This window comes from Mauremys mutica, chromosome 1, assembly GCF_020497125.1.
Source record: "Mauremys mutica isolate MM-2020 ecotype Southern chromosome 1, ASM2049712v1, whole genome shotgun sequence".
In the NCBI taxonomy this organism is placed as follows: domain Eukaryota; kingdom Metazoa; phylum Chordata; order Testudines; family Geoemydidae; genus Mauremys; species Mauremys mutica.
In genome coordinates, this window is record NC_059072.1 from 62,985,868 (window position 1) to 63,000,350 (window position 14,483).

At 42.5% G+C, this 14,483-nt stretch overlaps 1 protein-coding gene across 2 annotated transcripts in view; it reads left to right on the top strand.

The window, feature by feature from the left end:
* TBK1 (TANK binding kinase 1) overlaps positions 1-14,483 on the top strand; it is a 52,377-nt gene that overhangs the window by 34,931 nt on the left and 2,963 nt on the right. The window contains exons 13-20 of one of the 2 annotated variants that reach the window (XM_045033134.1): positions 5,625-5,700; positions 8,099-8,223; positions 8,331-8,407; positions 10,043-10,082; positions 11,564-11,665; positions 11,758-11,854; positions 13,173-13,279; positions 13,784-13,855. In XM_045033134.1, the coding sequence (XP_044889069.1) occupies positions 5,625-5,700; positions 8,099-8,223; positions 8,331-8,407; positions 10,043-10,082; positions 11,564-11,665; positions 11,758-11,854; positions 13,173-13,279; positions 13,784-13,855 (696 nt within the window). The remainder of the gene's footprint in view (positions 1-5,624; positions 5,701-8,098; positions 8,224-8,330; positions 8,408-10,042; positions 10,083-11,563; positions 11,666-11,757; positions 11,855-13,172; positions 13,280-13,783; positions 13,856-14,483) is intronic. The other variant, XM_045033140.1, reaches the window with a different exon arrangement.

Sequence of the window (14,483 nt, forward strand, 5' to 3'; positions counted from 1 at the left end):
AACTGAACATGATGATGAGCCCATGCTATCCAGCTGGAGCGCACCACTCCCTCCTCCTGACAGCACATGCGTGACTGCACAGGTGCTGATTTTCCAAAGTGCTGGGGAATGTGTGCATGAGTGAGAGAGAGAGACATGCATTTCCCCTTTAAGTACACTGACACCACTTCAAGTACATTGCCCTTTTAAGCATCAGACAGGAAGCAACAGCTTCCAGCAAGGTCCTTCCATTCAGTCCCTGAGCCCTATCCCCCTCCTCTGCTTTGTGGAGAGGGGGTACGGAGTGGGGGGGCAGGAGCAAGGGGACATCCTGATATCAGCACTCCTCTCCACCCCCCCTAACCCCTCCCAGCAAGGAGGAAGCTCCTGGGAGCAGCTCCAAGGCAGAGGGCAGGATAGGAGCAGCATGGCAGTGGGGGGAGGGCCACCTGAACTGCTGCTGGACAGCTGCCGAGCCACATATTTTACAGGGAATTTAGGGGAGCTAATGGGGGAGGGGCTGCTGGCCCCCTGGTTCTAATCCCCACAAGGAGGGGCTGCTCTTCCAGAGAATCCTGCAAGCAGTGGACAAAGCGGGAAGCTGCCAAACGACATTATAAGGGAGCATTGCACAACTTTAAACGAGCATGTTCTCTAATTGATCAGCAACATAACAATGAAACATTAACCGGACAACTTTAAATGAGGAGTTACTGTATGCACACACAGGGTCAAATTAAGGTTGCACACGCAGCCTTAATTCTGGCATTGCCTAATTTTTGAGTGCTTGTCTTTGCAATCTTAAAAATATTATTTTAATATACTGATTTTTGCATGATTTCCTTAATTTTAAAAAAATCACACTGAAAAACCAGAAAATGCATCTTTTAGCATCACATTGACACCTTTAGATCCACCACACAGACCTCCGCTGCTTGAGCTAAAGGAGTGAGGGCTGAATGCTCAAAGAAGTTAGATACCTGGAAAAATCACTCTGATTCTCAAAGCCTGGTGCATAAATTCCTTCACAATGAATGGTAAGAGATAGGTGCCTTAGACTAGAGCCCTGCGTGGGACTATTTTTTTTAATCCCACTCCTATCCCGGCCTGCAATGCCCACTCCCACCCGCTCCTGCATTGTTTCTTGCATTTTTATCCCGCTCCCACCAGCATGTATATATAAACAGAATTCAGGCACAATTTTTACCACTAAAAGAATAAAACAAATCTTGCTTAAACCATATAAAAATACTTTAACTCTTGTGATAATCGACATCAAATCTCTTTCCAGGCCTCACTTAAATTTAATTATTAAAACCTTTATTTTTAAAAAAGAGAAAAACTTGCTTTACATTGCTGAAATTCTATTTATGACAAACTGATGAGAGATTTAGTGTAATTTGTGGGAAAATACTAAATCTCTCATCAGTTTGTCATAAATAGAATGTTCCTTGCCCCCCCCCCCCCATCCGATCCTGCCCACAACAAACTACATTTTACCCTCTCCTGCTACTATGGAGATCATGCTGCAAGATCTGGCAGCAGATCTTGCAGGACTTATGGGATCCCAGACCTGCCGCAGGGCTCTACCTGAGACTGCAATTCACAAAAGCCACCACACTAGACATGGAGGCACCTAAGCTAGCCAGTGGGAGATGCCAATGAGAGGGGTATATGCTAAACCTTGCTCCTCTCATGGATATAGGTGCCTGTTTGCGATTCTGAAGTCGGGTATCCTCTTTAGAGTTGGATGCCTTGGGGCTGTTTTAGCAAGGAGCTGTTTCCGGTGGTGGTGCCCACCTTCTAAATTTTAGACCAATAGTTTAGGGCACTCACCTGGAATGTGGGAGACCCAGGTTCAATTGCCCCCTCTCTGCCAGAGGGGGAGGAAGACTTGCTCAGGGATCTCCCACCTCTCAGGTGAGTGCTCTAACCATTGGGTGATGAGATATTCTCATGTGGCGTGCCCTCATTCTCTCCCATTGAAGTCATTGTACTCTGGATAAATAAATTAGTCGTTGGAGCAGGGGAATTGGATCCTGGGTCTCCCACACATTGGGTGAGTGTGTTAACCACCACACCATACAGTCATTCTCATACGTGCATTTTCTGTCACTTGCTCTCGTTTCATTCGGACCCCGTATCTGATTTAGGTGGTTGAACACCTATCTTTTCCCCTTTTTGTCAATCACTGTGTGACTTAGTTAGGAGATAGGTGACAAGACACCTTCAGAGATGCAGCTGTTACTCCTGGGGGAATTCTGCACCAAAAAAATAAAAATTCTGCACACATTTTAAAATTCTGCATATTTTGTCAAAATAACACAATATAATCACAGCAGTTTCAGTTATTTTAGTAATTTATTTCAAAATACCTGTCAGCAAGTATGTCTGTAACAATACAGAAGATAAAAAAAGATTCAGCATTTTTTGACAGATTCCTTACTAGCCATATTAATACAGAACTCTGAGTAATAATTCATTTAAACTACAGTACAGACCCATATTTCCTGCACCCCTCAGAAGCAGTGCAAAGACTTGGGGGAGTCGGGGTAATGGAGGAGCTGAGGAAGTGGGAAGTAATTGATGGGAAGGAGCCTGGGTATGAACTTGAAGGGTTGTTGGGTATGGGTGGGAAAAGTATGGAACAGGTGTTTTGGGGAGTTGGGCAGGGATTGTTAGGGAGCGTCCCCATGCCGACCGTGGCTGACCCCTAGCCTCTCCCATTATCAGGCAAATTTGCCCTGTCCCCATGTGTCTTTGTGCCCCCACTCAGCCATCCTCCTGCCCCCACTGTAGCTCTGCACCCCTCCCGCTCTGCCCATGTGTCCCTGCACCTTCTCAGCCAACCTCCTCCCCTCATCTCCATGTGTCCCTGCACCCCCGTCCCCATGTGTCTCTGTCCATGCCACCACTCAGCCACCCCTTTCCCTCTGTAGCTCTGCACCTTCTCCCCCTCTGCCCTGTCATCCCCCACTAGCCATTATTAGCTCTGTCTGACCTCCCAGCTGCCCCATGCTGTCTGTCTCCCGACCTGGCCTGACAGGCACTGTGAAGTAGGCAGGCTCTTTCTCTTCCCTATCATAGCTGGGGCTTGCCAGGAACAGCTACTGTGTTCTAGCGCCACAGCACCCTCTGGTGGGCAAAAAGTGGAACTGCAGAAGTTTCTTTTCTCCTGGGAGCTGCTGCTCTCTTCTAGTGGCACAGCGCCTTCTGGTGGGCAAAAGGTGGAACGACAGAAACTTTTCAGCTGAAGCTATTTTCTGCCCCCCCTCCCTCCCCCAAAAATTAAAAATATGCATGGTACATGAAATATGCACAGGTGCAGTGATGCAGAATTCCCCCAGCAGTAAGCTGCGTGCATACTCAAAGGCAGAAATGTAGGCACCTAGGGAACTTTTAGTGCAAAAACTTAGGTGTAGAGCAAGTGTAGGCACCTGCAGGGTTTGGCAGGGGGTTTTGTGCATTGCAGTGGTACCAAACCCAGGTTTTAGCTGCCAGTAATAGGGACGTAGGCACCTAACTCCTTTTGAGCATCTGGGCCTACCTAATAGCAGTAGTACATTGTTATCCTCTATGTGGACCTGCACTAAGGGGGATGAAATGCTTTTCCCATTGGTTTCACAGATATTTGCTGAGAGCAGAGGAATGGTGAGACTCGGGTGTTTGGGGTTCCATTCCAGGCTCTGCAGAGGAATGTGCTCTAGCGGATACAGACTTTTCTGCCCATTCCCCTGGAGCATGACCCCTTTTGCTCCATCCCACCCAGCCTGTCCCTGTCAGAGTCCTGTCTTTCTCATCCCAGCCCCATCCTTGTGTAGCGAGTGACCTTCTGTAGTCCTCAGATTTTTCATCTGAGTTCTAGTCTTTTTCTCTTCCCTTTCCTTGTCTGATCTGTTGCTCCCCCTGCCCTCTCCCCCCAGGCCAAAGCCTCCACGTTCCCCAGTCCTGTTCTCTCTCCCCAGGCTTCAATCTCAATGTCCCTACCTACTCCAGCACCTTATCCCAGTCTGTTTGCCCAGCCAGTCCCAGTTTTACCCCTACACCTTGGCTTATTATATCTGTCTCTCCTGCCTCCACCTTCCCCCCCGTCTACTTGTCTCTTTGCCCAACCTGTTCCAGTCTCTCCTCCCAATTCCTAGTCCCAGTTTCCCTCCAACACCCCCCCCGCCAGGAGCCTACAGTCCCAGTCTGCATCCCAGATTCCTTGTCCCATCTTTACTCCCATTGCTGGGCTGCCTCTTGTACTCTCTGTATTCAAATCAGGCAGCTTCCTCTACCACACTAACTGGACCCAGTAGGGGGTGCATTTTGAGAACGGGAGAGACACTCTCTCTGTTTTTATGTCTAGTGTCCCTTCACAGAGCACAGCAATCAGAGCTGTAATTGCAGGAAAAGTACTGTTCAGCCCTGGGCTGGAGCATGCTCAGTGTGGATAGAATCTTTGGAGCTTTTAGCTGTTAAACGCTAAGGATTTGACTACGCTGCAGCTGTGATTTGCAGCTAATGTAGACAAACCCATGCTTGCTGTACTCTCCAGCTCACTAAAAGTAGAAGTGAGGACACCACAGCATGGCTGCACAAGCGAGTATGTATCCAGCGGGACTGGGTAGGTTTGTGCAGCCTACACTGAAACCTGCACCATGGCATCCTCAGTTCTCTTTTCAGCAAGCTAACTAGAGTACAAGTAGTGTGGGTATGTCTACATGAGCTGGAAATCACAGCTTTACTGAGCATATGAAAACTGCAATTTTTCAAAGGCTTATAACTTGGTCAAATTTGAACAGATTTTCATAGGGGTAGCAAAAGGCACATCCTGGATACAAGGGCCACCTCAATGCCGAATTTCAAATCCTTTGCTCCAAAGTATGGTGATGCAAGTGCTTGTCAAAAAATAAATTAATTAATTAAAAAGCTCACCAGAATTTTTTAACATGGGCAAACAATGTATTTTTCCCTATCCTCATTCTTGGAAACAGCAGAATCATTTTGGCTGAATCTTTCTGAAAAAATTCAGTCTGAGGCAGTCACCTGGCATTGAAAACTTCAACCCAAAGGGTTAAAGTTTAGCAAAAGTTATGAGCAATTGAAAACGGGGTCTTATAATGGGAAGTGGTTGGGTAACCTTAATAGGCAGTGCTACCAGCCCTTCCTATAATATTTGGTTATAACCCAGGTTTTCCAAGATGTTTCCATAGTCGTTGGAGAACTGGTGCTTGATGTGTTTGACTATTTTTAAGGAGTACATTTCAGGAATAGATTGAAGTGATTACATCAGACGTTTCAGCTGTCTATAGAATACAAGTAATGAGTGAAAAGCAGGAATGCTAGGAATGCAAATAGTTTAAAACTTTTTTAAGGTTCAGTGAAAATATGGAATGAAGGGGCAAGAGTCTGTTACTGAACTAATGTTTTGTTTGTTGTTTAGGGAAGCTTTTAAATTGATTGCTTCTCAAAGTTAAACATAATTTTGGTGGATTTTTTTTTAACTTTCTAACTTTTGTTGGGACAGGGTAGACAATTGTATTAACTTCTTGTTTTCAGTTCTAGGAACAAAATGATCCCCAAAACATGTTCTTTGTTTGTTTAATACAAAAGTATGAACAGCAGTCATGTGTTTAACTGAATTACATTTTTATGGACAGATACGAGAATCTGATGCAGATCCACTTGGAAACAGAAATGGATGAAATTTCAGAGATACATACTAAACTATTACTTGTAAGTGTCTAATATTGTAATAAGAAGTTCTCCTCAAAATATTGAGTGTACCTGCATAAAAGTCCAAAAGTGCAGTTTTGAAAGATGCTTTCTACAAAGGAAAATCTCTAGATTTTCTTAGCAGCTTTCCTCTTCTTCTGAGAGTTTCTTAGCATACAAAAATTCTGATGAGGTTATTTTCTAAAGAAAAATACAGCTGTGTTATCTGGCATTTTACCAACTGGAAAGTTCTATAAACCAGCATTTTGGGAGGGTGTGCAGGGCATGGGCTCTGGGAGAGAGTTTGTGTGGGAAGGGGCTCAGGACACGGGTCTGGGGCATGGGAGAGATTTCAGGGTGCCGGATCTGGGCGGCATTCACCTCGGGAGACTTCTCGCAAGGGGCAACATGTCCCTGCTGCTCCTAGGTGGAGGTACAGCCAGGCAGCTCTGCGGTCAATGCTCCTAGGCAGAGGAATAGCCATGAGGCCTCCATCCGCTGCCCCTGCCCCACTCTGAGTGCTGGCTCCACAGCTCCCATTGGCTGGAGACTGTGGCCAATGGGAGCTGCCGGGGCTGTGGGTGGAGGCAGCATGCAGAACTGCCTGGCCGTGCCTCTGTCTAGGAGCTGCAGGGATATTTTGCCACTTGCAGGGAGCTGCCCGAGGTGAGCTCTGCCCTGATCTGGCACCTTGAAACCTCTCTCATGCACATTCTAGTGGAAAGAGCAATGTGTCCACTGAAGGAGTCATCCCAGTTATCAGACACTCAGAAAAATAATCTTAGCACCAAGCTTTAAAAAATCTAAATGTGCTTATTTTGCATTTCAGTTGGAAAGATCCCAAAGTTCTTCACAGTTTTTGTAAAATGTGTATGAATCATATCACTATCATGTCCTTTGAAATCTGCAGAGTTTAGATTAAAAAAGGAAATTTAAAAATATTAAATAATGGAGAATTTAATATTTGTCCCAGGATAGTATTATAGTAAAGTTGTTCCTTTTCTATAGGCTATGTAAATAGGAGAATGAAAAACTATAGAGTAGTTTTAATTGTCAGATACAAAACAGATGAGGAATATTCTTGTGGGATGTAGAGAAAGTGAAGCTTTGAGCTTCTCACAGAAAGAGCTAGTATGGCATATAAACCTATCTAGTACCCTACTGGATTTTAGCTGTCCCTGTGCCCACACTAACTCCCCCTTGTAATCTCCACTCCCAAGATGAGCCACATCTCCGCCATGCCAAGAATTTCATACTCAGGGTGATGCACCTCTACCTCATTATAACGCTGTCCTTGGGAGCCAAAAAATCTTACTGCGTTATAGGTGAAACCTTGTTATATTGAACTTGCTTTGATCCACCGCAGTGCGCAGCTTCCCCTTCCCCCGCCCCCCCGGAGCACTGCTTTTCCGCATTATATCCAAATTCGTGTTATATCGGGTGGCGTTATATAGAGGTACCGGTGTATATTGATGGTATCTCTGATGGGCTCTTTGTTGATTCTCTGTCAATATTGGGCTCCTGAACCCAGTTGTCATGAAATAAAAACTGATTTTATTAGCAAATTACAGAAACAGATAATATTAAAGTAAAATGGTAGGCACATAATACATTCACTTGGGCAAATATGGAAAGGTGGGGTTTTTTTAGGTAGGTCGTATGGTTAGAAAGTTATTTTTTATGACCTTGTGGAGTTCCATGATTGATGTTTCTCAGTGACTTCAGATCTCCTCTGTTTAAAAGTGTGTGTGTGTGTGTGCGCGCGCGCACACCTCAACAAAATAAAGATCATGCAATAAGAATTCAGTTAATAATTTTTTGATATGCAAGCCGAAACAAAAGCCAGCTTGCTATCTTCAAGCAGTATTGTTTCTGTAGTGTTAACAGTGTGAATAAACAACACAAAATGCATTGGGAGATCTAGAGGAAGACTATCTTACTGTATTTTTCTTGTCTTTTGTAATGGGTTGGTTGCAGCATTTGTATGGTTGAAGGTTGGTGTTATGAGGCTTCATGGAGAAAGAGTTCCAGGAGGGAGGAAGTTCCAGGATTGGGCAGTATAGGAGAAAAAGCATGAAGATAGGTGAAAGAGAGAGACAAAGAGAAGATACTGTTTACTGAGAAAATAAATGTTAATTAGCAGAAATATTAACTCCATAGAAGATACTTTTCCTAATAACGCCATGTTTTGTATGTTCTTAGAGTGAACATTTGAGCTGCTAAATACTTCATAAATTGTCTAGGCATATTCCTATGGTTGGAGACAATTAGTCAAGTGAGGACTAGGTCATGGAGGTGGTATTATTATTATTATTATTTATTATAACTATACTAAAGTGAAAATGCACTAAATCCCATCTAAAGTGCAAGATCACTTGTGATTTTTGGCAATGGTAGTGGTGAAACTGTTGTTCTTAAGCAGCTTTCTAGCTCTCGGGGAACAATAGAGCCCAGTCTTCAGGACATTGAAGATAAACTGTCTCCTGGTGGATTGCTGAGTGATACCTGGGCAAATCAGGAAGGCACACATCCCAGAGACAGAAAGTAAGTGACAACTTCACATTCATTGCTTGAACATGCTCTGATTTCTGGACTGACCTACATTCATTATAATTAACCTTTTGTTTCCACCCACCTCCACCCCCTTCTAGTCCAGAAAAGCTACAAGTATTGCTGAGTTCTATCACAGATATTTATTATCAGTTCAAGAAAGACAAAGCAGAACGTAGTAAGTAATTTTATTTTTAGTATACATTTGTAACCCTTCTGCCGGGCCGAAACGATAGCAGCAAGGGCCGGGTTCAATACATAGGGGTCCCTTCCCCAAAACATAATGCAAACCAGCTCGAGCCCCGACCCAGTGACCTGGGAAAATCTTACACACACCCCTGGGCGCCTCGAGGAGGCAATACTTCCCCTCTCGCAAGCACAGAGTCTTGGTGTAACAGAAAAGGTTTAATTACATGATAAACAACAAGCATTAAATTGGGAAAATACCTCAGCTAGAGTTCATAGGTCAAACCGTGAGCAAAGACCCACCCCAGCAAATTGGGCCGTGTTCTTCTCTCGGGGCCCCTGAGTCCAGCAACCCCCAAATCACCCACAGTCTCAAAAGTCCCACAATCCAAAAGTCTCTGTCCCGGCTCAGTGCAGTCCCAGAGTTCAAGAGTCTCTCTGCAGAGGTCCCCCTCCCCAGCCTGGGTAGAAAGGGGCACCTTACGTGGTTTCGGGGCCAGCTGCCCTGCCTCTTCATGGGGTTCTGCTTCCACTAGTCGCCCCGCAAACAGCTCAGCTCCGCTTGCTCTGTGGGCTGCTCCCCTCTGCCAGCTGCTCTGGTCCACCAGCTGTCCCGTGAGCCACTCCAGCCGTCCTCGCGAGCTGCTCGGCTCCACTCACCCAGTGGCTGCACAAACTGCTCCACTCCGCTCTGCCAGCTGCTCTGCTCCACGGTATTGCTTCAGGCTCCCCCACTCATTAGCACAGTACTCAGTGCTCTCAGCTCAGCAAGTCCAGCTCTTCAGTGATTTCAGCTCTTCAGTGATTTCAGCTCATAGTAGGGGAGCCCCAGTGCCAGTGAGTTCAGCTCAGTAACCTGTATCTAGACTCTTAAGGGAATCAAAAAATTAACTCTGACATTCCACAGTGGAGAGAGGCATAGGTGGAACTGGTGCTTCTGGCTCACACAAGTAGCCTGCACCACCCAATACAGATATCTGTCCCCAGCCTCTCTCTCTTGACTGGGTTTTGGAACCCATGTCCCTTGTCTAGCAAGTGCTATTTAGTTGACAATGAAACCTTCTATCATAAGACAGTTTTGTAGTTCCTCATTTACTTAATCGGGATGACATTTTATTGCTCCTGCCCCAATAACAACGAAATTGGGGCTCCCATAGCTGTGAAAATAACCATCCCAGGCTGCTGTGTGGTATGCTAAGTGGGGTGGGAGTGCCAATGCAAATAACTGAAATGCTAATGTGAATACTTGAAACTTCTTTCTGCACTCCCCATAATCTACCACCAGATGTCAGGGTAGAGCTCATCCTGACTCTGCTTACACATTAAGAATAAGTATAAAGGACAAGTTAGCCTTAAGTCTGTTCAGATATTTTTAGTAGTGATGGGGAGAGATGGCCAACAGTGAATATGTCCTCGGTGCTCTGTAGGACAACAGTTAAGAAAAGAATCTGAGGGAGTCAGTGAACCACAACTTTGGTTTTATAAATTTAAACATCTGCATTGAAAAAACTAAATGTGAATGCTTGCTACCTAATGCTTACCCAGACAGGAAAAAAACAAATCTGTAGGATGATGGCTAAATTAATAAAATTAAATCAGTAATATCTTTGATTTCCTCTGATACTAGGACTTCCTTATAATGAGGAACAAATCCACAAATTTGACAAGTAAGTGTTAAAATTACATTTAAAAAAATATCACTTGTGCTAAGGTCCCTGACAAATCTTTGGCAGTTACCTTTCCTGCTGGTTCCTCTTTGTTTGATATATTATAAACTCTTTTGAACAGCAACTTTCTTTCTTTTAATTTCTGTCAAGCATGATGAGAGATTTTATGCATATTTATTAATCATAATTATCTGCTTCCTAGAGATGGGGTAACTTGATGTACCTTGAAATGTGGATGTTAACCACTTGGTCTTTGTCTGAGGGCATATATGTATTTGAGTGCATGTGTATGTAAAATACCTTGTATCCAGTAGACATTTTGTAATTCCTGCCTCCTTTCTAATTTGCTACTTTTAAGGAATGTCTACAGTAGATATCTTTCCCTAGAGTGTTCTGCCTTTGCTACTACCAGTGGCACTCCAGTGTTTTCCCTTTGGGGTCTCCAAGTGTCACTTGGGATCCTGAGCACATCTCATTTTACTCCATACACTCCCAAAAAGAAATTGCTAGAGGATGGCATAAAGTATTACTTTCTGTTTTGCGATTGCAGTGATTTCAGCGCTGGTGATCTGAGAACTCAGCTCCTAGATTTTGGGTCTTTTTGGTGGCAGCAAAATTACTTAGCTGGCCACTCCAGTCTTAATTGTAGCACTTTATCACTGGGTAGGCAAGTGAGCAGTGTTCATTTCAGCTGCTTCCTGGGCAGATGACGGTTGTGTGAGATTAATGAGAAACCAGGTACTTTGTCCATATGTAAACCATATAGGTAAGATTACCAACTAGCCAATATTCAAGACTTTATTCAGTAAAAGCCTAAAAGCTGACATGTAGTTGCAGTCTTTCAGAATTTCACATCCCATGATTCCACTTCCTGCTTCACACATACAAGCATGGTTAGTGCTGAGACCACTGCCTATCAAACTGACCAGTATTGTCTGACTGTGTCCATCTGTATCCACTTCTTGTCTTATGCTTAGACTCTAAGCTTAATGGGGTATGGGTCTGTCTTTTTGTTCTCTTAGTACAGTGCCTAGCACAGTGGAGTCATGAGCCATGACTGATGCTGCTAGGCACTATGGTAATACAAATAATGAATTATAATAATTTCCTCTGTCCTTTCTATCCATCATTTCTTTTCCTTAAATATAATCAAGGTTTCAAATTTCAAACGGAAAGAGTAACATGAGTGCATAGTTTGTAAATAATAGTTAAAACTAGCCACATTTTTGCCTCAAATGTGACATTTGAAATTGGAACATCTTGGAAATTAATTTTGAAATATAACCTGGCAGTTTATCCAGTATAAACACATTATACTAGTGAATTATAGTAGCACACAAAATAAGTTGGATAAAGGTTTTTTTAGACATTTTAAATCTTCATATATACCGCGTATGCCTGAAAGTTTTAAAGAAATAATTTGGGGAATGAAGTCCTGCAAGCGATATAACAATAATCTGTTCATTATTTCTGTATTGCAGGCAGAAGCTGAATTTACATGCCACAAAAGCCATATCTCTGTTCAAAGATGAATGTGTCAGCAAGTATGAGACATTTTTGGACAAGGCAGAGGACTGGATGAGGCAAGATACTGATTCATTAGAATTCAACATTGTGACAGCACCATGATTTTGCTGATTGCCTTTTTAAAATAGTTTTTTTTTTTTGCTTCCAGAAAGATGCTTCATTTGAGGAAGCAGTTACTGACGATCACCAGACAGTGTTTTGATATTGAAGAAGAGGTATCCAAATACCAGGACTATATAAATGAGGTATACTGGTCCTAAATTATGTCCAGTTTTTAGACTGAGTGAGCAAAGGTGTGATTCTATTCCATTTCCCTTCTCATCATCATCATCAACAGGATAGTTTACCAAGTTCCACTTACACCTGTGCAAACCTATTGACAGTAATAGGGCTGCACAGATGTAATAGTTTGGCCTGTAGAAGCTGTATTGCTGGTGATGTGTGAGCTGGATAGAACTCTGCCTGATTCAGAGTCCAGACTGAGTTTACAGTATCAGCACTTAAAAAAAAAAAAACAACTGAGCAACTTTAGATGTTTTTCAGTGATTCCATATCAATCTTTTCTATGTGGCTCCCATCACCATAATATCTGAGCATCCTGAACATTAATGACTTTATCTTCATAACACACTTCTGAGGTTGAGAAGTATTATCCTCATTTTATAGATAGGGAATTGAGGTACAGAGACTTGCTTAAGGTCTCTCTCACTCTGTGGCAGAGTTAAACCAGGATTCTTGTGTCCCAGTCTTGTGCCTGAACAACAAGACAATGAAACCCTGCAATGCCATTTTTACAGTCATCCTTCAGAGAAAAAACACATTTTAGGAACAATATAAAATTGGAAGAAACTGTTAAAATCTCTGCCATGAGGCAGGAGTTATTGAATTTTTTAGCACTCGGACAGTTACCATTTAGAGTGCAGATCTATTCAGAGCCACCAGGTTCAGTTCAAAACCAGGTTCCCGGGGAAAAATCAGAGGCATGAAAGTGTATATCTTGCTTTCTTCTGCAGAATATAACCATTCATTAAAGATGTGTCAAACGTTTAAGACATTCAGACATTATATGTATTAGTCCTCGTTACACGGTGTCCCCAAATACAGAAAGAAGTCTGGTGGCAAATAAACATATTTTAGTACAACAAAATTACTTTAAAAAAACACAAGTGTAAAAATGGAGGGAAATCCAGCTGATCTCCCTGAGCAAAAGTCTGAGAGGAGCAGGGTCATTACTATATTTATTAATAATGTTACTTGTGCCTAGGGGCCCCAGTCATGGATCAGATCTCTTTTATGCTAGGCACTGGACAAACATACAAAGGGATTGTCTCTGTTCCAGAGAGCTTACAAAGTGTAAGATGAGAGAATGCAACAGACAGACAGGGGAGAGCACAATGAGTCAATACTACTCAGCATGATAGGCCACACACAACTGCCTAACCATTTTCATGGCTTTTGTAGGGGAATATTTCAAGGAGGGATTTGAAGGTGGACATTGAAATGCACATGGCAGTTTGTTGGCCTGTGATCATGTTACTTACTTACCATATTTATTTATTGCAGTTACAAGAAACTTTGCGACAGAAAACGTTTGCAGCTTCCACTGGGATCAAACATACAATGAATCCAATCTATCCAAGTTCAAACACTTTAGTGGAAATGACTCTTGGGTAAGAATTAGGTGGATAATTGTAATACATTCATTCGCTTTCTATAGAGGAATTAGAGAAAATTTGGGTTTTATGACCTAACTTAACTGCTTTAAAAATGGAAAGGGAAGTGACTACTGCATAAAGGTGGGCATTTGCTGTCTGTTACAAAAACAAACTGGTATTTCTGAATGCTAATGTACTTATGGGCAAGAGGGAAAAATCATACCATTCACTGTTTCCATTTATCACTTTTGTCAGATTTTGTTCTCAAGCCAACCTAATATGCTTCTCCTTTACTTTGTATACGATTGCAAGTTACTGGAAACTTCATTGTCATGAGTCACTCTAATGTTTGGGCATCTTCAGAATATTTTTTCTTCCAATTTTATTATTAGAGAAACTGTTTCTATTGTACCATTTTGACACATTCATTTCATAATGAATGTAACATTAAAACTGGCATTCAATGGATAAAACTGTTTATAATCACTGAAGACCTTTCTTTTGCTTTTTATCATACAGTATGAAGAAACTGAAGGAGGAAATGGAAGGTGTTGTTAAAGAACTAGCTGAGAATAACCACATTTTAGAAAGGCAAATAGTAATTTTTACTTTTTGGTGGGGGGTGTTATAAGTTGGTATGGAAGTTAATGGATCCAGTGAGCAAGAAAATGGGAAATTTTATCTCTTGGACAACTGCAGTATAGGTACCTGTTTCCAAATTGTTGCTCTGAGACATGTTTCAAGCTGATGTGGCCACAGTTGTTAGCATTGTTTTCAAATAAAGACATTTGTTCCATTACTGTGGAAATCAATTTGTGATGAAGGTAAAAGCACCAAGACAGCTGAAATTAGCTACAGCCACTTAACGGAAGTAACTGTTGCTCAGAGTGGTGAATGCTGGATTTACACAGTATTTCTTGAAGTGATTCACAGGCTCTTATCTAAACTTTTTTAATTTTCAGATATCACTTTAAGTTTAATAACTATGGAATGATACCAATCTGTGTTAGTCATTCAGCAGTTTGAGCATTAGCTGTAATGAAATAGGACTGAGAAAACAAGTCACTCATACTTTCTATAAGCATGCTGAAACAATGCTTTCTTTAATAGCACTGAAAATGATTATGTTCTGTCTATGCTAGCAGTCAAATCATTTTCATTCACTAGTTCAGGGATATCCATTGCAGATGGTAGCTGTTAGTAATGGGGTCCGTTTTCT